Below are 24141 nucleotides of genomic sequence, written 5' to 3' on the forward strand. Positions count from 1 at the left end.
CCCCGCCCTTTTTTTTGGCCGAAAGGGGGCAAAATGTGATCACCAAGCGAGGGGGAGAAAGGGCAGCAGCGAAGTGCGGTTTCTTTTTAAAACATGTATATTTAGAACCGTAACGCTTACAATTTCATTAAACAATCTTAATACAATGCGTGTCATCTAACAGTATTTTACAGAACAATGTGAAAAATGATTTAGTAATAAACCATGAAAATGGAATTAATTATAGTACCTGCAGTGTCAAAGTCACTAACTTGTTACCTTTTCCAGTCAAAGAATCACAGCAGTCATTCACACTAAATGGTGCTTTGGGTTTCCTCTAGGATAAAGTGTTATGATTTCCACAGAGATAGGGCATTCCTTCACAGAAAGAAGATGCGTAACGATAACGTTTTCAACTAGCAGGTCTACCTTAGATATCTTTACATTTTTAAAATACTTAGATGAATGTAGGGTTTGGATTTTAATTTAATTACCATTCTTTTGGAGTGTTTTTCTTCCCTTTATAATTTAGCAGAACCTGAGCTAAAGAAAAACAATTACTGAAAACCTGTCTAATGAGCAGTTCTCCACTTCTTTATACTTTTATCCTTACTGACAGATACCTGATATGGGACAGTTTTCCTCTGTGGAGCGTCCTGACAATGCAACATTATAGAACTGCAAGTAGAAAATGTCATTCTCACATTAAATTCTCACAATATCGGAAGCAGGACATCAGAAGTTGTAATTTTTCCAGTCACAGGTAAAACTGCAACATTCACAAAAATTACACTTTTTTGTACACTTTTTTATATTTACATTTCAAATATAAATAATGAAATTAAGTTACACGTTTTACACTTTGTTTCACAATTATGCTATATCTGCAAACTTTCCTATTAAAACCAACCTCTTTCTTCCATCATGAATGCATAAGTTTGGCCTCTAATCAGTAATAATTAGACTAAGCCTTTGGGAGGAAAGGTTGACTGTTTAAGTGTTACATCATACTGAAATTTTTGCCCCAATTTAAAAATTGGAACATTTAAATGCTTAAAGGAAACTCATCTGGAAACTCACGAAGCCAAATAATCACAGATTAAATTCTAACAGTTTCTTTCTTTGGTAAGAACTAAGTAAGAAGATAAACTATCTAGAAAAACAAACAAACCAACCCACGTAATGTATGTGACGCATGTCTACTCAGTGAAAGGGAACACCTCAAAATTAAAGAATTTTGTTGTTAAGGCTGTTAATAGCAATACCTCCTCCATGCATTTAGGCATGCAAAAGATGGAAGCTAAATACAAGATTTCAATGACAAGGATTACTGATGCTAGAAGAAAAACGGGGTTCTATTACATCAGCGAACAAGTTGTTATATGCTTTGTTGTATTTCTGGAACAGGGCTGGAATAACCTGTAAATTATTACTTAAAAATACAAGACGTCAGACAATGATATCATCCAACTGACTAAATTCTGAAACATACAGAAAGCATGAAAACAGAAAGCAGGCAGCTGCTAAACAAAAAGAGAAAGCGTTCAAAGATCTGGATTTTTTTATTTTTGTTGCCCTATACTGCATTGTAGTAAGGATCTATTCAATTGCAAAAATTCTTGTTATTCCTTTAAGGCTCAGAATAGAATTTTTCTAAAGAGAGGCCACAAATCTCCTGGATACACCAGTTCATGCTGACTTCCTCTCTTCCTCTTAACCCTCCTCCCACCATCTTTATCTGTGAATTCCAGAGAAATACCTATATATATACAAAAATACAGAGCTTTTGAGATCTGGAAAAGGTTTAAAACACTACACATATTTACAAGCTGTGACTTTCACACTGTAAAAACACACATTTTTTTAATCCTTGATTTTTGGTGCAACTTATACAGACAATACATCCGTTAATTTGTAACATTATTTAAATAGTCAACCATATGTACATTAAAATTTACAACTGATAAATAATCAGTTGGTATGGTATGACTGCAGTTTGCTGGACCAGAAGAGACTGAATTTTAGGACCTTAATCCTTCTCCCATGTTTGTGAAGTAAATTTCATTTCAAACAGCATTATTTACTTTCAAAAACTCTGGAATTAAGGTGCCCCCCCCCCCNNAAAAAAAAAAAAAAACAAGTAAACACTGATTAGGGCTGGAGAAATGGGGAAAAAACAACTTTGGTTAAAAAAAAAAAACAAGCTAGCACATAATAAAATGCATCTGATATGATGTTCATCTGCCCATTTAAGTCACTAGGGAAAAAACATGGTCCCATGAGCATTCACTACATTTACTCACATGCCAAGCCACTGGTTTAAATTCAAGGGCCATGATCTTCAAAAAATATGGCAGAACTGGATAGCTTGGGATGTGGTATGGTTCTAAAGGATCTCTTGGGGCAAGCGTAATTCCTATATCCCAACACATAGAAGACATTAAGCAAGTCTTCAGGAAAAAAAAAATATATATATATCTTTGACATCTTCTAGATGCTATGGGATTCAGAATCACACCTTATTTTTCAGAAATTGTGAAGGCTACCCTAGTCCAGAAAACCAGACAGTCGTGTGACTGGAAAGGCACACACAAGTCAATTATAGCCACATTGCAAGGCTTACTGTTTGTCAACCTGAAAATTTTTTTGTGAACAGAAATCAGGCTTTTTAAAAACAGCAAAACTGTAGGCTGCTCAAGTTACATAAAGGACAAACTGCAGCAAGCATCTTTACCAGCAGGATGTGATTGAAGGGAAAAAACCCAATAGCTTACACAAAACATACTAAAGTGGCAATATAAACTAGCTGACACAAGCTTCACTGTACATTTGAATTGATACAATTGTCTGGTGCTTCCATGGCCAGTAAGCATTAAGTGCCATAGGTCTGGTTAGAGTTAGAATGTTACAGCAAAGACTAATCAGGTCGTGACCCTTTAAAGTGCTTCCATATCCAGTTTCTAAAGGTCTTTGTTTTCTTCATTTTTATACCAAGTTGTCATGTGATATTTACTTCCAGAACATGGTCATCCCTGCTGGGAACGACAAGTATTTGCATACCAGTGCTGCAGTTGAAAACCTGTCCAGATGAAAAGGATTGTAGACGGGGCATTGGCAAACCTTTGTGCTCCCCACTAGCCGCAGAATGCAAGCTACTTCTGCTCCTTATGCTGCTGCTGTCAGCTTGATCATCCACATTCTTGTCCACAGATAAGTTATCATTCTCAATCCAGCTATCTGTTTAAAACAGAAACCCACAAATTCATTCTCTAAACTGATTAATAACTTAAAACTATTCCAGAGCTCAACAGTCAACTTACCACATGGTAACAGTTACTCATCATTTCAGTTGAACTAATAGTTTGTGCACACTTTTGACCAGCAGCAGAAACCGGTATCATTCACATTGTTACAGCTAAGGAAAATTTAAGTAGCCTTACCTCAGATTTGTCATGGGCTAGAAAAATGTACACTGGCACTTACCAGAACTCAACTAACAAATGGACAGTTGCTTGCATGAGTTAATTCTCACTACAGCTCTAGAGCTGCTCAACAATACCAATGAAGATTCTAGGTGGCTACAGTAATTTAAACTCTTGATCTAATCTGGTTTATACGCCACAAGTTTTCAGCAGCTCTGCTATTTCCTACTTAATCCTTCCAACAACTGGGGAAATTTTTCAAAGTTAAGACACAGTAGATACACAATTTACAAGCAATGAAACTTCAGGATTATTGAGGGTTATCAAGCGAATTTTCACTTGGTTATGAATTCAGTGATAACTATGCAATAATCTTTAAAGGATATATAAGAAAACAGGGAGTTTATTATGCCCTCTCAGACAGTAAGGCTACAATCTGAATTCAATATTCATGTCAGAGCAGCTTTTTGTAAATTTCAAATACGAACTGTGAAATGAAATTAAGTAACATAAGAACCCTAAAGTAGTTAATACACTCCCTCGCCTTGCTTTCCTCTTTACACAAGGACACAGAAGCAGCAGAATCATTTCTATAAGTAGCCACATAGTCAAGATAGCTTTACCAGCATCAAGTTGCATGGAGTGAGCAGAATGATGAGGGAGGTATTTAAATAATCTGACATCAGGAAAGGGGAGGTATCCAGCAAAGAGCGGCATCACTTCCATGTGGACTTTGTGAGTTGCTCGAGCTGCTACAGGCATAGATATCACTCCAGAACTTTTTCCACACACTGCCCAGTTACTGCTGTTGTCAACAACTGCAAGAATAGAGAGAAAATACTATCAGAATCTTTTTTGAAAATTAAGAACCCTCAGCACAGTTTTAGAACATTCTTTAATCAGTATTTTCACAATATCTAGATGCCCACAGACTTTTGTATGTGAACAGCTGTTCGAAGTAAGAAAACAGCTCTCCCCAAAAGATATCAATATACTTTGGCCTCAAGGAAGCATTTGTCCAGCCCAAGCAGTAATTATATTCCACTTAGATAGATTAGTGAGGAAGAAAAATAATACGTTCTCAGACAACGAAAACTGCTATACACAATACAAGACAATGGCCATGGAAGGTCTGGCAGATGTCATTATCAAGACAAAAAACTGGAGAATCTCGTCAACATGCTTAAGTATTATAATCGAGAAAAATATTCTTACCCTCATACATCAGTTTTGTTGTACAATACCCATCAGACTCTGTTAACGCTTCATCTTTGTCAACTTCTAAGAGGTCCGCAAGTCGGGTGATGGACACCTCTAAAGAGCAGAGTGAGCCTGTTTTACAATACTCTGCCCCCAATGGGGGAAAAATTTCAGTTTTCACATTATATAATGTCTGTCAGGAAGAAAACAGTGCTGTTATCAAGAAAAAAAGGGTGTTTTATTTGCGTTTAAAAGAAAACTGGACAATTGATACAGTACAAAGTGTAACATTTGCATCCTATTACATCTTTTTAATACAAGATTCAGTGATAAGTAATGTTCACTTCATTATATTGCTCAGTTTGAGCAAATAAGCAAGCCAAATCTGATTCAAACAATTGTTTCCTATACCAGGAGTAAAAACACATTTTTTTCCCTCCATTTCTGTGCTTTAGCGCTCCAGCCTTTCAGTGCTTCTAAATAGATATCATTTTTCTTTTATTATTTTTTAAACAAGCTTTAATTAGTTTCTCAACTTCTTACTTTCCACATTGCTCAAATTCTGGGTAATACAGGAGAAAACTACTTCACTCTTAATATCATAATCCCCAGAATGAAGGTGTTTGCACTATCAAAAAACTAATTCTTTTGCTACAAAATTAAATTTTTACAAAAGTCATTAACACATTTAGTTCCCCTAAAAATATCCAGAAAGATACTGATACAAATGCCAATAATTGCTAGTTGCATGCGAGTAGGTAAGCCCATATCTAAATTTTGCTCAGTGCCAATTTGTAATAAGCATCAAGAAAAGGACAAAGGAAATCTAGCCTTTAAGCTTTCTTGCTGACCAAAGAAACAAAGAGTTTGTCCATAAAAGGAAAGAAGAAATATTCCAGATAATGGCTTTAAAAAAATCCTAAATAGTTCATTAGAAGAGCTCATCTCAAGCACCACTTAACCAATACAAATGCTTTCAAAAACAAAGATTTTCAGAAACAGCCATTTGCTTTGGAGATGGCTGTCCTAAGCCATTAGGTCAGAAAGCAGCTCAGTAGTCTAAGCAAGCCTCAACAGCACAAACCTAGGGAGGGGAAAACACAGAAGAACCAACCACCAACACCAAAAATCACAAAAAGATCAAGGAAACTTTTTTTTTTTTTTTTTTTTTTTTGGATTCCAGTGGTAAATATGATTCCACCTCCCCTCTATTTTTGTGGTTCAACAAACTACAAACTAGTTTTCCAACAATCCTTTATAGGTATCAACCTCATTATGTAAGCAGAAAATCTTTAACATACTTTTGACTTTTCCCTTTCATATATGTTAACTGAATGTGGTTTTCTAATATTTGGATATACAAAAGAATACTTACAAAAAAATTTTCCACTTGGAATTCGTAAGTGAACGGCTTCAGGGAAAGGGACTGTTCTTCAGAGGTAGCTGGACAAAAGCTGACTGAAAACAGGCACTGCAAGGACAGAGGAAGCTCTTTTGTCCACTTCAATTCCCATACAAAGAATATTGATTGCTTACTGTGTATGACCTGAAAGAGAATATTTGTTCATAGTATCAGCTCTTTCCCTCCTCTCTGAGAAAGGAAAGTAGAAATACATGTTCCTATGTGTATGTCTTTTCTGGAATTACTATAGTTTATAAAACAAAACAAATCTTTTCGGTATAAAATAAATCATCAGTGAAAATATGCAACCAAAACCAATAGCTGCTGTGAAATCTTTTAGTTAGATGTGTGCTGCACTTAAAAAGAATGAGACATTTTACTGTCAGAATCAGTGTTTCAAAAGAATATATTTCGTATTCAATGGGGAAAAATGTTTTATTCAAAAGTATTTGGTATAATATACCAAAAAAAGTAAGAGAGATGAAGTATGTTTGCGTATCATTTTCCTATCAAGACAGACCAACTTCATACCACCTTTAGACCAGTTTCAAAAGACACTGATGGAATGGCCATGCTACTGTAAATCTGACTCAAGTTAAGTGCCAGAACAGTTTCCTGAGGTTTCTTTAAGCCCAGTCTAAACATGGTATGAAGGAAAATGTATTCTTTTGAAACACTGACTGGAATGTGGTTCTCTACAAGAGGCAAAAGGAGGAGTTTGGAGACTTATTTAATCGTTTGTGTAGGTTTTTAGAATTTGATCCGAGACCTGCAGATATAAATTATTCTTAAAGATGTTTTGAGAAACAAAGTTCTCTCTCAAAGATTGGCAAAAATCTGACAAAGTATCAATTATCAGCTGTACCTATTGCAAAGTATATATGCAGAGGTGCTAATAATTTCACTAAGTTTCATATCTAGGTCTCCTATCAGTGAGCTCATATACCACCAAAAGAGTCTTTACCTGTTGAGATTCAGGGTTCAGAGGTACCAGCTGCAAATCTGTACAATTAGCAGAAGTTTTTAGGCTGTTGTCTGAAAGCTGGAAACACAGTTCTGACAAATTCTGTATACAGACTTGCACATATTTCCTGAAAAAACAAGATATACAGTTTGTTGAATTACATAGCAAATTTGAACAATTATGCTTAAAAGATGTCCATAGCATTCTTTCCAAAGCACACAACTCAAGAAAAATAAGAATGGCAGGTGGTTTTTTTTTTGTTTGTTTTTTTTTTTTTTCCCAAAAACTATATTTAGGGGTTTGCAGAAATAAAGCTGTAAAACGTTCTCTCACATATTAAATAAAACGAAATACCTTAACAGAAATAGTTCACTCTGGTTTATCTTGTGGTCTTATTTCCAAAATGACTGAAACCACGTATTTGTTTTATTGCTAGGAAAGTGCACTAGAAGAAATAAGAAAGCTTCCAGCAGGAAGCTGCAAGACAACAAAACCCTAACTTAAGAAACCGGTTGACTAGAAATATTACTTATGAAGTTCCACCTCCATAGCTTGTAAGAGGAAAGAAACAATAAATAAGTAATGAGTACATTACCGTTTGCCAGCTGACAATAAGGAATGCTTGGCATTAAAAGGTATGCAGAATGTTAATGCGATAATAGTGGAGTAAATTGACCAAGGACAATCAATGGTTACCTAAAGGGAAAAAGGAACATGGTTCTTGGTCATTAGCATAATGGTTTTCTTTTCTCCTCATTTCAAAACCAAAGATTTCTCAATAAGTGTCTAGATCTAATGCATCCAGAGTGGGTGTGATGGGCAGCGGGTCAAAACCAAATCTGATGAAAACAAAAGACTAACGTTCTTTTTGAGCTAGTATGAAATTCAGAAGAGATTTTTCTGTGGAAATTGATTGTACCTAGTTCTGGAGACCACAAACGTCAAAAATAGATAGGAAGGGGAATACAAGAAAGAAAAGATAGAGGACAGTGACAATACTGATAGCAGCTGAATTCTAAAATTGGATAAAAATGACAGTATAAAGTAAATTCCTATTAAGGCTTATTTCTGAAATATCTTTATAATACATACATATATACATACATATACACATACACACACAAACACTTTTATATAAATTAATGTTAAGTTTGCATTTAATATTCTTTATTATATATTGTACATGTATTTGTTTCAGCTTTTGAGCAGCATGCTTAACTAAAGAATTTCACCTTAACTGAATGGTGCCACTGTTTCTAACTCTACAGCATGCACACTAAGTAACATACTCTTCTATGGAGGGAAAGATTGCATGTTTTAATATTTTAGTTCTAGTAATGCCAGCCGGTAGCTATTCATCTTCACCCCATTCTTCATACACAAGGATATAGGGCAGCACATTTCAATCAATTTTAGCAAGGCGTACCCTGTGAAAGGTGATTCCAAGTTAAAGATGCTATTCAGTTAGCAAAATGATGTTGCTCATTTTATTCATTCTTCACAGCAAGAATTAAGAGAAAAACTCACCTCCAACTATGGAATGTGGCAGCCTGAAACCCTATACTGTACTGCTCAAGTACTGTGTACAGATGCTCTACAAGTGGAAGAATTATCCTTCCCCTGAGTCAGAAGGGAGGATCTCATTCACAGCACTTTTAAAGACATCAATCCAACTTTCAAAAAAGACAGAAGTATCTTTTATCCTAAGCAAACTGTGCACTACAATGCCAAAACTCTTAAGAGGGCTAACCAGCGGAACAGCTGGTCATATACTAAGCATAGTGTATATTTTTGTTCACTTATTCTTTATGTCTATAAAGATTTGGTAAGATTTTTGCATTTATAACCTTTAAGAGAAAAATCACTTCTATGCAACCAGTTTCTCTATCATCACAATTTATATTTTGTTGAGTGTACGCCCTTGTGATCAAGCCAATCTATGTCAAATGTTACCTTACTTTTTGGTCAACAGTAGCCATGCGATTGTCCGGTTTCTGCTTCTCTTTGTTTTTCCTGTGAGCTTCTTTTACAGTATTTTCTCTCTCCACTGCAGATTCTGGGGTTGATGGCAAATATATGACTTCTAATTCAAACTCAATTACATGATATGCAGGAGTCACTGGCAAACTGATGCTCATAATCTTTTCAGAAGACTGAATCCTTAATGATGATTCTGAGATCTTTTCTGTAGTTAATGTAGAATGAGGAAAAAATTGTTTAAAAATTGTTCATCCCTTCCCAATTTTCATTTTAATCTAATAAAGTAAAAAAAAAATTAGTCTGAGGAACTAAAAACAATAGAAAATAGGTGGCACCATAAGAATCTACTAGCAAGACTTCTATGCTTGCATAACCAGCAACCAGAAACCATATTACACAACTCCAGAGTAACCTCCTCAAACGAGCTATAATCTTCACATCTTCAATACCACTGCTGTTCAGTTTTGCACGGGCAATGCTCTACCCAGCTCGAAGACTGCAGGAAGGTAGCCAACACATTCAGTATAGTAGTCCCTTTCAATAATCAAGAAAACTCCAAAGATGACGATCTGATACCAAGCTTCAAAGTAGATAAAGAGCTACTTTAGTCTATCATCTGACACGCATTACAGTTTTTACATCATCCTTTAGCTTCTTAGTCTCACAATTCTTTTTCTCTTCAAACACACACATCATTATTTTTCATCAGTGTATCTTTAAAATGCTACATACAAGATGCCTCTGTATAGTCTATTTTAATCAATCTCAACTTTATTAAAGCAATTGACATTGCTCTCTCCATTTATTAAGAAAATTGCTCTACACTCGAGCAATTGAGAATACAGTACCCAAGTAGAGAAAAAAAAAATCTTACGACATCATCTGTTTAAAATTAATCTCTATCTCAAGAAAATATTTTGTTTACACAGAGCACTAAATAAAAACCTACCTAGATTACTTTACAGTAGTCTAGTTAAAACACAGTCCACAAAGGAACAGATCATCATAATTCATTTGGAAATCACAAAAGATGCTCACCTCAACAGCTACTTCCTCTCCATACCTATTGACCTTCATCCATGAAAGTGAAAGCTGTCCAGGTGTTTGCTGAAAGCTCATGCTACTGCTTTACTAGGGATGAAAGTTTAAGATCTTTCTTACACTGAAGTGCTGACTTGCAAGTCCCTAAATAGCTTCAGTTAATAACAGCTACTGGAAGAGCCAGTATCAGTGTTCTTCACACTAATAACTACAGCTTTATTTCAGGGTTACTGAATTTTCGGATTGATAAAGAGTATTCATTTTCACTCCATTGCTTACCCCTTGTGTTGGAATAGATGACTGCCTTGCTTTCTGGATGGTAAAGAATAGGCATGGCATCAGCATTACTGAGCTGCAAAGTATCTCCATTCTTCATGGTGTAATGGCCAGTAATTACTGTGAATTTCACCTTCTGTGGAATACCAGCCAAAAGGCTATCTGAAGGAAAAAAGCAAAATTGTTATTACATTCCAACAGTCTTCATCAGATGGTTACAATATGCTGCTAACGCTTGCTAGTGAGCATTTACAAGTAAATATTCCCAGGCAATTTCTTATTACATTAGAGTAAGTTAAAAATTTTTTTTTTGGGGGGGGGGGGGAAGTGATGTTATGCAAGACGTTAAGTCATCCAAGAGTGAATTTCAGTCACTTTTGACTTGAAACAACCTACTTCTGCATGTTGATGTCTCTTGAGCTAGGTTTAGATTAGCTAGCTCACATACTGTGTATGGCACAGTATGTACTCTGCTGTCTCCAGTAGCACAAAACTTAGTGAAAGACATTGTCAACCTTTTTAAGCTTTCTACAGGTTGCAGACAGCTTTGTATTTCTGCACCTATGATGCCTGTCATACCCACAGGCTGTATTTACATAATCAAGATTATTAGAATGCCAATAGGCACAGATTCTCAGAGATCTGAACCACAACCATCAATTTTACAACTAATTTGATTAACTCTCCTCTCTCCAGTATGCCTGTCCTTCCTTTGCCATATATCGTAACACCTGTAACAGGAATGGTTCCACTGAACTCATATCAGCTCAGCTACCTCAATTTATAATTTGAAAATAAACTCATATTACCTTCAGTTTATATGCTGTAACAAATGCTACATCACACAGTGCTCAACTGTCACAAATGCAATGCACTCAGTATTTGATTTTAGAATTTTCGGTTATCACCTCTAGAAGAGGAACTCATTTCTCATGATTTTTTTCCCTTTTACCAAAGACACTGCAGTGTCACAAAACTAGCCAATAAGAAGTTCACTTAAGAATAAGTGAACTTATAATAATAAGCCAATAAGAATACTCACTTCTTCTAATCTGCATAGGAGGCCAATTCATGCCTGATATTTAAACGACACTACATCTTCAAATTTGATCTAGACTCTAAAATTAGTTGCTGAATGCCATCTATCATTGACACAGTGTACTTAATTTAAAAAATAAGTTTATTTTAAACTTCTAGCTCAAAATTAACAGCAAGGCAAAAAAAATCTGAACACAATTCCAGATGAAAAATATTTTATCTACTCCAGTGGGAAAAGAAAGATTATCAATACAACCACAGTGTAACAACTATACATACCAGTCATTGGTTCCACTTTCAGCTGGGGCTCCTGAGAATACACATCATACTGCGCAATTGGGTAAATATGAAGAAGGACAAACTGTACTTTTCCCAGTGAAGTGCACAGTTGCCTGAGAGTGTACGTCCCAGGTTCTTTGGCCTTGGAAGAAAACGTTTGAAAGGATTTTTCAATTTAGCAAGTACTTTTAAAACAAACCCTCTAGTGAAAGACAAGCAAGTTTCTCAGTTAATTTTGATTAGATACTTCGTTTTTATTAATAAAAACAAATAATTGTTCTGCGAATAAGTGACAAGACTTTCTATCCAGGATCACATTTTCCTCCATTAAGATATAAGCTCTAGAGAGCTGGCTGATTCAAGAACAAGTGTTACGTTAACTCACACATACCAATAATCAGAGTAACTAATACAATAACTACCCTGACAAATTGCTTTCTTTGAGTGTTTGTTTTCCTCCAAGTGCCACACATTAAAATATAATTATTATCTACCAAAATGATATTTAGCAAGCAGCAGCAATGTGCTTATTTGGCTGACATTCACAAAGTACTACAACATTTGTGTAAGGCACAGCCTTCAACTCATGACAAGCTTATCGATTTCACACACTTCTCCCCCAGCCCCAATGAAAATGATTTCCAAATGTTTCAAAAATATACATTTTACTTCAAACTCTTCCCTTACTCTTAATAATGGTATTCTAGATTTTTTTAAGATAACAACATTATAAAAAGCCAAACTGTAGCACTATCATCTCCTAAAGCATATTTATCTTGATTCTATTTGCTCTTAGCTATTACTGCTATGGAATGGGTAGTGCTTTCTTTCTTCATGCGTCACTTGATAAAGTGTCGCTAGTAGCATGTAAATGTTGATGCTGGGCAGAATTAAATCCAGAGAACAGGATTAAAAGGTTGGGAAAACAGGTGGAATGGCGCAACATTCAAACTTTACTTGCATACAGTTACTTACAAGCAAATGCAACTGAAATTCAGCATTATGTATTTTGAAATTATGGTCACTAAGTTTCACTCCTTGAATATCTTCTAACGGAAAAGCACCGGTGAATGTCGTGCCTATAGACAGGCATCCATCCAGCATTTAAATATCAACATGCAATGAATACTAGCCTGGAGAACTTAAATAATCCTTTATCATCTGTTGTAAAGCTTGAACACACACAATAAAAGGGGTTAAATTTGGAAGGTCACTATCCATTAGCATAAGCAAGACTAATCATCAGCCTAAGATCTACAGAAAGAATCAAATTCCCTTTGCATCTTAGAAGCAAAGTTATTCCTTTTTTTATATGGAAGCAATGCAATTAAGCATTATTCTAGAAAAATTTGGAATAACAAAATTCTATTCTCTGGAAAGCTATGTAATTTAGAGGTGACACATTAAGGTTCACCTGAGATCTAAATTCTGTAGATACCTTCATTATTTTACAAAAAACTTCAACTGCAGCCACCAGACCTCTAACATCTCCAAATCCCATTAAACCCTTTGAGAGAACTAGAAACCTGAAAAAATGAAGCCAGTAGATAGATAGTTCAAATGACATGACTGCCAACTCACATTGTATCAAGAGGGGCTTGAACTGAACCGAATCTCCTTGAGATACCTGCAATGAACACATGCTCCACAGTGTGAACCTGCACCTGTGAGCACATCTCTCTGGTGCTTTCTGCCCCACTGCAGGAGGAACAGAAAGGCAGAGCATGTCAACCTGCAGAACCTTTGCTCAGCTTCAGACTAAAAGTTCTGCAGCAAGATAGAAATTAACAATAAAAAAGGAGAAAGTTCAGATCATTGAAATGGAATGCCTAAAATACGATAAGAAGGCTGAAAGAAACCTCCTGGCCAGACTGCTCAGCTATCAATTTTGGGTCATCAAAAGCAGATATGTAGATTCTCATTTCAAAATTAGTTTCATAAAAAGAGAGCAAAACTAATGTGAAAGCAATTAGAAAATGCCAAAGCTAGCAGGCATATTATAACATATATAACCAAAAAAATACATTTTTCTTTCTTTATAGAATCCATACTCCTTTCAATATATAAGATAATGCTCAGAAAATGAAGAGACTATGGTACAGCTGTTACACTTCTCACTGTGCTGCCTCATGTCTTGTTAATCCTTCAGATGCAACACTGAGTTCCTCAAAATTTTCTCACTTTACTTTTCTCTACAATCAAGTTCATTTTGTAGTATTGAACTCTACCAGATACCTCCCTACGAAGGGCTCTAGAGGAGGAAAACAGATGTTAACATCCTCTCCCCCTTCTCTAACCTCCCCACACACACAAAAGAAAAAGCACCAAAGAAGAGAATGAAAAGACACCTGAGGCCAAAATCTCCTACTGCTAGAAGTCCAAACAGATGCTGAAGTCTCACTTCTGAAAATGCTTGGCATTTTAATTTCTAGAACAAAGTCATCAGGTACATGCCTTTCCCCATTTCATTAATAACAGTAAGAAGATCAAGAACAACAAATCAGCAAATTACGAGGCCACATAATTACGTGGTAAAAATCAGGACTGGTACTCAAGAGTCTGCTGATTTCCAGTTACTACACAGTAATTCCTTATGTTCACACTACCAGAATTGCTGACCAATACTGTCCTCACACATTTCAGCAACTATTGGAGTGCTTAGTTTGCTGAGGAGGAGAAGAGGAGAGAAAGAAGAAAAAAAAATGAACACTTCTTCAAAAAACTAAGCTGAACCAGAAAGTGCGTGCAAGTGGACGCTTGCAGGACTTTCATAACAACACTCCATGGCAGAAGCAGATCTCTAACTCCATTTTCCAAGCGTGCCATTTAGATGCTTACTCTCCATTTTCACAAGTACTTGCATCCATTATTCATCTTAATCTTCCATAACAAATGGAAACGCAAGAACATAAAGACTCACTGCTACAGGAAAGATGAACCTAGTTGATTGCTCACACAAATTTCAGGTACTCAAAGTTCAGTTCAATCTTGTCAACTTTCTTACACGCAGGTTTACTACAGCTGCTAAACAAAATATATTCTACATTCTCTATAGCGAAAAAGCATGCTATCAACAAAACTTAATTACATATGCGCTTACTAAAGGCTAGAAAATACATTCCCAAAAATCTGAACATTATTCTGAAAACAGTAACTTGATGAGCAGTACAGTATGTTGTATATCAACTTATCAGTTTTATTTTTGGCAGCAATAATCAAATAGGTATTTTTAAATAAGGTTAGGAAATCTGATTCTAATGACTGCAATTAGAAGATTTACCAATTCACAAACATAACTGCACTACTTCAAGAAAAGTTAAAATCCAGAACAAAGAGAAAGCCACAATGGGAGCAGCATCAAAGCTGTAAAAGGAGCAATACAGATACCACTTGTCAGCACTATGCTCTTCTTTAGCAAGTGCTTTTAGTTCTTCTGAGTGCTACACTGACTCAATTATAAAAACATACCTGAGTTTTGAAAGTTATTGTATTGATCCCTGGTTCCAGTATTAAGTCATTGTATTTCAATATGTGAGCCCCATCTTCTAGAGTCACCCCTGAGGGGATATCCAGAGAAGTGCTGCTCTCCTGCCTTCGCAGTAGCATGTGCACATTCTTGCAGATAATTCCTGTTGTGTTCAAAGAGTTATCAGAGGGACTTCGTTCATACATTTCATATAACTCCAGTGCTGGCAAGTTGTTTCTCGACAACGGAAAGCCTGCAACCTCATTTGAAAAATTGATAATACCATTGGAAGTTTTGTGCTTAGTGAGCCACTCAGCTGTTTTTCTGTAACTATTCTTCTCAATGCTGAAGTGAACATAGATGGCAATCTGATCCACTTGGACCGGGATGGGCATTTGGCTCAGCAAAGTCAGCTCAATAGACAACTTTCCACCTACATGGACAACAGCATTTGGAGGGTCAAAATGTAGAGTTTTCAACTGTGCAAAGGAGTGCATAGGCAGTATAATCTTTTGACCTGGAAAGATAAAAACAGATTTTATTCTCCTCTAATGCTGCTAAACATTAGCAAATCTATTTTCTTATTTAAAAAGCTTCAAAATCTTAACCCCTAAAATTAATCAGATCAACAACTTCTAAATCTTTTCACAATGAATCCTTTCACAACAAATCAACACTTCACTATTTTAAGTTTTATCTTGCATAAAAGCATAAGAGACCAGTGATGCTGAGAGTTTTTTCTGATAATTCTAGTCACCTACTAGACTTTGCATTACTACTTACGTTATTAAAAGGACTAACTGAAGAGATATATTTAAGTAGTATTGAAATGTTAAACTGCCACATGAAGTGTTGTAGATGAACACAGTACCATAAAGTAAAAAGCTTTCCACATAAATTAATGATCAAACAGGCACCTCGAGTCATCATCATTATCGTTCAACCAGTTTTCAAAAAACAATACTGCTAGCAGAAAAAAAAAGTACAAGAAATAATGCTAAAATAACATTCTTCATGGTTCACCCATTCATCACCCCCAAAAAATTACATAAAAAATAACTAGTTGACAGAGCTACAAAACATACTCAGTATGAATTTAAATCATGACCGATTTTTGAGGACAAAATATGAAAGAGTGAATCCAATTAAAAAAAATTTTTTAATCTTTTTGTAGATCAGATTATAGCAGCTTAAACTTCACATATTAAAGAGCCAGACTCACCTTGACTCTCTGCTTGCTGATTGGCAAAATCTAGAATTTCTTGGCAGAAACGTTTGCGTTCATCTTCTGTTAAGTGATTATCACTGGCTAAAAGGCTGCTCGTTTGAAGATAACTAATAAAGTTAAGGAAACATGAGGTAGAAACATAAAACATTTTCTGAATGTGACTGAAAATCAGACTCAAGCACTGATTTTCTAATCTGATACAAGATCTGCTTTTATCACCAGCAGAATTTTCCATTTGGAAAGAAACAACGAGAGATTTACTATCATTTGAGAATACCGCAAAATTTTCACTTTTCAGTAGACCTTCTAAAATAGATATTTTTAACCCAAGCAATTTTAATATATATTATCTAAAAAGTTACCAAGTATTGAAAATTCATTATTTGACATCAGATACACATCCTAACATGTAAGTCAAACCCCAATGTGTTACACTAGACTATCCAACATTTAAAATTAAGTAACTCTAGTATGTGATTACATTCTAATTTACTGGTGTGCCCTATCACTTTTCTGGGAATCTGCAAGCTGTTAGAGTACCATTTACCATAACTAAATCATAAGGCATTCTTCATACTCTTGAGTGCTGAGGATATAATGCTCATTTAAATATTTAGTTAAGACTACAATACTACTGGCTCAGAATTTCTAAGAACATAAGTACTGAAGCAGAAAAATTTAAGAGTGCTTAGAATTTTTAGTGTAAGAATTTTTAAGAAGACATATTTAAAATGCTTAAGTCTATTGTTTAAAACTAAAACAAAAAAACCCACAACATTCAACTTATGTCCAGTTACAGTATGATCTCTATACTGTCACTTAGAAGAGACTAAAATGCGAGCTTTCAAGCAAAGAAAAATCTACAATTTCCTTTAGCCAGAAGAACCAATAAAAAAAGTTGAATTCTTCTGTGCAATTTACAGAAGAACTGCCCTGCAGAAAGCATTCTTTGTTAAGCTGACCATCCCAAGTTGAAACACCTAGAGGAATGTCATTTAAAGCTACAGAATTAATGATATTGAGGAGGAAAAAAAGACTACTGCTTTCAAGAAATATCAAAATTTGCCAGTTTTGCATAACATGCAATATCCTGCACTCAACATACAGTTCAGATTAGAACCACATTTCTTAAGCTAGCTGCTAAATTTAAGCAACAACATATTAGGCTAACATGAAAAGCAGAACTGAAGTTGCACCTGCTTCTGATGCCACAATGAATGCAATGCAGTACCTAAGGCCAGTTAGTAGATAGTCCTCTTTTTTTTTTAAGCAAGAGCCCAGCAACACAGATTTAATATTAAAAAAACATATATATATACATTTATAGTTGACAGAGGTTTTTGTGTGAAAATAATGCAGAGAATAAAGTGAAGAATTTGAAGTCTGCCAAACTTTAGGAGTGGGCCAAATCACACACACAAACTACCACGCATCGGCATGCATTCATACAGAGCACATGTATATGATATCATTTGAGGATGGAAAACTGAGCAAAGAGCTTTTATACAACTTAAACTCCCACACACAAAAAAGAGATCAAAGACAGAAATAAATGAAAAAACCCACAAGATTTTCATCTTCCAAGCATATGTTTTAACTCCTGGAAAACGTTATCCTTATGAATGCCAGAAGAGTCCTTGCCAGGTCACATACACAAAAACGGTAGCAGTAGTTACAGAAAGAAAGCTCAGAAATTAAGCCCCTTGATATACGCAAAAAATAAATGCCATATTAACCAAAAGGGGAAAAATTATCACTACAAACTTATGTAATAAGTAAACGCAAACAGAAACAAAAATCTTATTTTCTGAGCTAATGAAAAACTTAACATTACCCACATCACACCTGCTCTCTCTAAAGTCGAGGTGTATTTAAAATTGGAGAGCACCTACCACCTGTAAAAAGGTTGAAGTGAACAATGCGTTTAAAAACCAAGAAAATCCACCCTAACAACACTACAAAAACCAAACAACTCTCTCCAAATGAACAGCAACAACAAAAACTAGAACTAGCTAGCTGTCTTATGTTTGACAGTCTCTACTCTTAAATAAAAACTAAATATATGTCAGAAAAGTAGTAGTAGTATCATTTTCTTCAGTCTTGATTTTCTGGCTCTGTCTTTTAGAGGATACTTTTCTATTTGCCCAAGCTGTTTCTGACATTCTGCTAACTGTTTTCTCGTATGTGTGACAAGTAATGCCCAGCCCTCAGTAAGGTAAGTTTTCAGTGCTCCTTGAAGATAGACCTCTGCTTTCTGTGGACCTCTCTTCCTCCTTTAAAAAGAAAGAAATAAGAGAGTGATATAAGAACCTTTGTGGCCATGAAAACTTTCTACATATTTTTAAGGTGATGAAACAGTAAAACCACATAAGAATACAGAACAAAACCCAGTGAACCGTTTTGCTACTCATTTTGCTTGTAACAGATAACAACTTGGCCAGTCTTTACATGATTCATTTAAGTAGGATGGCAATTAGGCTAAATACACCATATCAGTGAAAGACTTGATATACAGATCTACCACAAATTAAAGCAACTGAGGTGAGTCTACCTCACACAAATGCATTTTGAATGCATTTCAACTGAATTCAACAGTAAAGTTAAACACCGAAAAGATCTTCGGAAATGAGCAATTGAAAAAAAAAAAATCACCATAACTTTCACAGTGGGGGAAATGCACAAATAATTTTGCAACAATGACCTCAAATAGGAACCTGAGTAGCTTCAAAAAACATGCATATATATACATACACAAACACACATACGTGTATATATAAACTGATATGCTGTAAGAGTCAGAAATCACATTATATAGCACCTTACAATAAATACAAAGCTACCCCTCCCACTCTCCCCCTTCATTACTCTCTTCTTCCCAGTGGAAGGAAGGATCAAACTGAAAAACATAGGATGCTTAAAGAGCACTAAATTATGAGGTGAGAATTATGATTTGATACCAAAACACTGCTGGTATTCTAATTTTCCAGTGTAAAACAGCCTGAAGCTTAGGATACATTTTCACAAAAATACTGTTAAGAATTCCTTTTAAAATATAGTTTATTTTCCTCACAGTTTACAGACAAACTTCTCAAAACTAATACATTTAAGACATTTGAAAGATTCATTTACATATAAAACTCTGCCAAGTCCTTTCCAACAAGCTTAGCTGAGCGAATTCTTCCAATGTTTGTGTACATTTCAATGGTGGCATGGGACAGATCCTGTTTAAAAGAAAAGAAATAACTGTAAGTTAGTTATGTATTTTTAGTAGTTATACAGTATTTCACACACAAAAAACAACAACCAGTAACTAAGTTATTGCAGCAAAATGACCAGAATGAGTCACTTTTTAGATTTCATCCCCACTCGAACACAAGCTTTTGAAAAGTTTGCAACAGGTCAGCTTTGCTTTTTATATAGTTGGTCATCATCCCGTACCTATATTATAAATAGTAAATGAAAAAGCTTGTTAAAAGCTTGAAATGGCAAAATAGGGTTACCAAAACATCATCTTTTTTTAGTAATTGTATATACACACTTAGAGATAATAATCTCCAGCCCTGTAATGGTAAATACTAAAGTAAATCCAGAAATGTCAAATTCGAGGCTTAATATAGGGTTCCAGTCACACAGCAAATCGAATTTGGTGCATTCAGACATTAAGCAAGCAATAGCTTTGGATACCAAGATAAAAATTTATTCTTTTAATATTAACTTCTCGGGTTTGGAAAATTCGGTCCTAATCAATCTAAGGTAAACATATCCCCAAACTATACTTACTAAGTAGTGTTTTTCAAAAGCTTCTACAGATGATAAGGCCTCTTTAAGTTTCTTATATGGGCTCTGTGAAGTGTTGGCTTTAGGGGAGAAAAAAAAAAAAAAAAAAACAAGAAATGTCACAAATACATTTCTATTTTACCCACCCTCCCTTTTCATTTTAGTGGATTTAGTAGCAGAGTATAACCTAAAACTCATCTTATGTGGGAAACATCATCAACACTTAAAGACAGATGAGTTTCTTTCCTATATTCTAAAATAAGATGAAGATAGACTTTTTTTTTTTTTTGGAGGGGTGGGTGGGGGTGTGTGTGTGTGACACATTCAGCACAGCAGGCTAAAGACAAGCAGGCATACAGAAGCTATACAAACTTCTCCCCATAGCATTTCACAACATTCATTGCATCACCAGTTTCACCTACCAACACACACAATTGTATTGAAATACTCTACCATATTCAGCAAGGGTTATGTTCTCACAACCCGCTACAACTGCTTACCATGCTTTAAAGACACTTTACTACATTTAACTGTGCTTTTCAATGGAAAATGGTTAGCAAGATCAGATTTTTTCCTGGAGAAATTCACTCAATTTAAAAATCCTTATCATCCAAATATGTGCCAATGTTTCTAAAAGAAAAAAAGCCTACATTTTAAACAAATATACAATAAATATAGCCCTGAATTAAAATTCACATATCGTGCTATTGTAGAAGTCAGTTCGTAAGCTAGTATTTCAAAGATGCTGATTGTTCTACTGTATTGAACAACCAAAAGTTTCTTCCTCTCAGAAACAGCTTTGAGTGTGACATAAAAGCCTAGAACCAGTAAATAAACTGGACTGTTCAGCCACTCAAGTAATATCGCTTTGTAGTTCTAGTTGCAGATTATCTATTTGCATCAGATTAAGGATCCTCCAGTTCCCTTCCAAATAGTTTTAGTTTTAATACTTTCAGACGAGTATTAAAAACATAGTATCAAAAAATAGTATTCTTCAAGACTTTTTACCTCAATGCTGGCAAATACAGCATTATTGGAAAAAACTTATACTTGCAACAGTAGAAAAGAGACATTGGTAGCTTCTCCAAGCACTGGACACACGCTGTCTCTCTTACGAGTTTTTGGGGTTTTTTGTTTGCTTTTAAACTTTCCAGGTACCCCTACGTATATAAAGCTATCCACAGAATTGTATTATCCCCACTGATGTATTTATACACCAGGCACTTAAGATAATGTCATTTATTAGAAAGAACGCACACATTCCTGGCAGTACCTGTTTCAGGGCGTTCTGCTCCCAACCCTGCTAACAGATCGACAGTTCTGTTAAGATCTTCTGAATTGGGTCCCTTCTCTGATGCAAGTCCACACAGATAGCCCAGAGATTTTAGCTAAAATAGAAACCAGATGCTTGGTTTTGATAGGCTATGAAAACAATATAAAACCCCTTTTTTCTGACATACCCAACTCAGTTCTTCAATAATGAAGGAAAACAAAGTCTGTGCAGTAAGGTCTTTCTGGTGTACTGACATACTTTCCCAAGATTTTTCCTTGGAAAATACTAACATCATATTGTACTGCTTATATAAAATGTGTATTAAAAGTTGTTTCTTGCAACGAGGGTGGAGAACCTTTCAAAAGTTAATGTGGTTCTCACTTGAAAAGTAATTTTATTAAGAGTTAAATTAGAGATAATGTAAGTTACTGATACGCAAATATACACACACATACCTTCATGCAGAACATTAAATTAGAATAAATCCTTCTACTTCTCCATATAAATATTACATATAGAAAGCTTGAGATATTTGGCAGTTACTGCCAAAGAAATTTCTAGAAACCGCATCTGTATTTCAGTACATAAGTTTGAAAACCATTAATCAGGAAATACAAACAGTCTCCAGTACACTAGATAAGCTTGCAAATTCACCTGAAGGATTGTATTCCAAATGAAAACTTTCTTGAAAAACATGAACAGCTCAGCTAACATTGTGGAAGTTGTGTAATACACACAGCTGCCATAAAAACTCTTTCTGGACCACAGCTGGTACGCTTGATGCTAAGTAGAAATATACCCTGTCTTAATGCAGTTTAATGACATAAAACATCCTACCCATCACTCCTCTAAAGAGCTGGGCATACTCTAGTAATTCCCAGGCCTTGTCTGCCTGTGGAGAAATGGAATATAAACTTGGATATCTCACATAGAGCAAAGATAATATACAGAGGCATGTGTTAAAGTTTCACTAAAAAACTGCAAAATTTGTTCCACAGAAACAAGTGGGCTACTTCAAAATTATAATGCTACCACTGCAACATATCCTTTGCTCACCTTCTCAGTGGCATAGCTCCATAAACCAACTGTGTGGGAAACATTGGCATCTATTTGAGCCCTATCACAGCAGCCTTCTATTCTTTGCAAGACTTCCAAACAACTCAAAAATACCCAACAATCCAATGCTCCAGGAGGAACAGAGACCTGAAGATGAACAGATAACATTAACTGGGAAATAATCATCAGTTCAGTCAGAAAATACTTTGTCAAAATATTTTTCTTGATACAACATAGCTTATGTTTGCATAGTCTTAGAATAAGCTGGTCTAAGAGACTGCTAACTGTTCACTCCCTCCTGAATAATATATATAAATTAGTTCATAAAACAGGATTGGCTAAGTAACTAAACAGTGATCATACTAATTAGGTTTGATACACTCATCAAGATGAAAGTGAAGGAAGAGAGAACTAATAGATACTAGTACTGAGAAAGTTTCCAAAAAGTCAGAAATAATCCTAAGGAAAGTAAAGTTAGAAAAAAATCTGTAGATGTAATATTTTAATAAGGATACACCTGACCTAACTAAAAAAAAAAAAAAAAAAAACCAAAAAAAAAAAAAAAAAAAAAAAAAAAGAGAGAAAAAAAGAGAGAGAGAGAGATGGAAATGAGTCTAAGATTGTAAGTGTCCTTCACAACAACAAGCTTGTCAATAATGGGATAGGACATCAGTCATGGATAACTTAAAGAACTGTGACAAAGATGAAGAAGGGATTATCAAATGAGACATGGTAGGACAAGGGAGGAGAGTTTAACATCAGAACACTCCAATAAACATGATAAAGATCATATAACTAAAGATTTGGAACACAATCAATTAATGGTATCAAAATTTTGTTCATAAACAATGCAAAAATAAAGTCTGAGAAGTGGGAAGACTATGAAAGTCTTTAAATCCATATACACACAAGTACGTGTGTGTGTGTGTGTGTGTACACTTATGTAGGGGAATTTCTTCAAGTCCATTTTAAAACACATGAAGGTGCCACTTAAAGAAATCTACAGTAGATGTTCTGTTTTAAATGTGGCACATTAATGCATGGAACTTACTACACAGGCAGACAAAAATTAACAGTTATAATAATAACAGCACAAAAAACTAACAGAGAACCATAAACCCACAGGATTAAGGACATGCATGAGTCACAAAGCGAAGTCCAGAAATATTCTGATGGACATTATATTGTTCTTAAAGATATATTTCAATATTTATCTGTGGTCATACATAGGGGAGATTAGAATAGAGCATCCTTTAGAAAGCCTGTTTAGAAGATTTTAAAAACATCAGTAGAAACTAAAGTGTTAAAAAGAAATCTTGAAGGTACGTAGCAAGACAAAAAGCTCCAAGGGCAGTCACTTTTTTCTGCCTATTCCTTTAATTCTGATAGGATGGGATAGCCAGAGAGACATGAAAAATACTGAGGAGCATTAGTTGGTACCAAAAGGAATCACTAATTAGGAACCACAAAAGGTGGTCAAAACAGTGACCAACTGACATGGCAGTAAGAAACACTACTTTAGATACTCTTCATAGTTCTGAACTTCATTTTGTTACTAGCAGTCTCTATTTCAAGATATTAATTATCCTGTCCTAATTTTCTTCAATACAATATTGTACATAGATTTAAATTACTGGAACTTCAAGAGATCAGTAATAAATTCAGGAAAGAAGCAGACAAATTACCTACCACTCTCAGAATAAGAAGTTAACTTCCCAGGTGAAAGCTAGAACACTCTAAGTACATATTTATTTTTCAGA

At 35.1% G+C, this 24141-nt stretch overlaps 1 protein-coding gene across 3 annotated transcripts in view; it reads right to left on the minus strand.

Annotated features, from left to right (window-relative positions):
• Nucleotides 1–79: 79 nt before the first annotated feature.
• The window catches only part of TRAPPC10 (trafficking protein particle complex subunit 10), a 41699-nt gene continuing 17637 nt past the window's right edge, over nt 80–24141 (minus strand). The window contains exons 8-23 of one of the 3 annotated variants that reach the window (XM_085297927.1): nt 22382–22528; nt 21326–21440; nt 20056–20132; nt 19405–19496; nt 18408–18548; nt 16270–16382; nt 15050–15564; nt 11582–11723; nt 10268–10426; nt 8926–9152; nt 7563–7663; nt 6968–7094; nt 5977–6147; nt 4617–4794; nt 4025–4219; nt 80–3216 (exon numbers count right to left, since the gene is read on the minus strand). In XM_085297927.1, coding sequence (XP_085154053.1) covers nt 2978–3216; nt 4025–4219; nt 4617–4794; nt 5977–6147; nt 6968–7094; nt 7563–7663; nt 8926–9152; nt 10268–10426; nt 11582–11723; nt 15050–15564; nt 16270–16382; nt 18408–18548; nt 19405–19496; nt 20056–20132; nt 21326–21440; nt 22382–22528 — 2739 coding nt within the window. In that variant the 3' untranslated portion in view covers nt 80–2977. The other 2 variants (XM_085297928.1, XM_085297929.1) reach the window with 2 other exon arrangements.

This window comes from Rhea americana, unplaced genomic scaffold (assembly GCF_003343005.1).
Source record: "Rhea americana isolate MKP2758 unplaced genomic scaffold, rheAme1 scaffold_132, whole genome shotgun sequence".
Taxonomy (NCBI): domain Eukaryota; kingdom Metazoa; phylum Chordata; class Aves; order Rheiformes; family Rheidae; genus Rhea; species Rhea americana.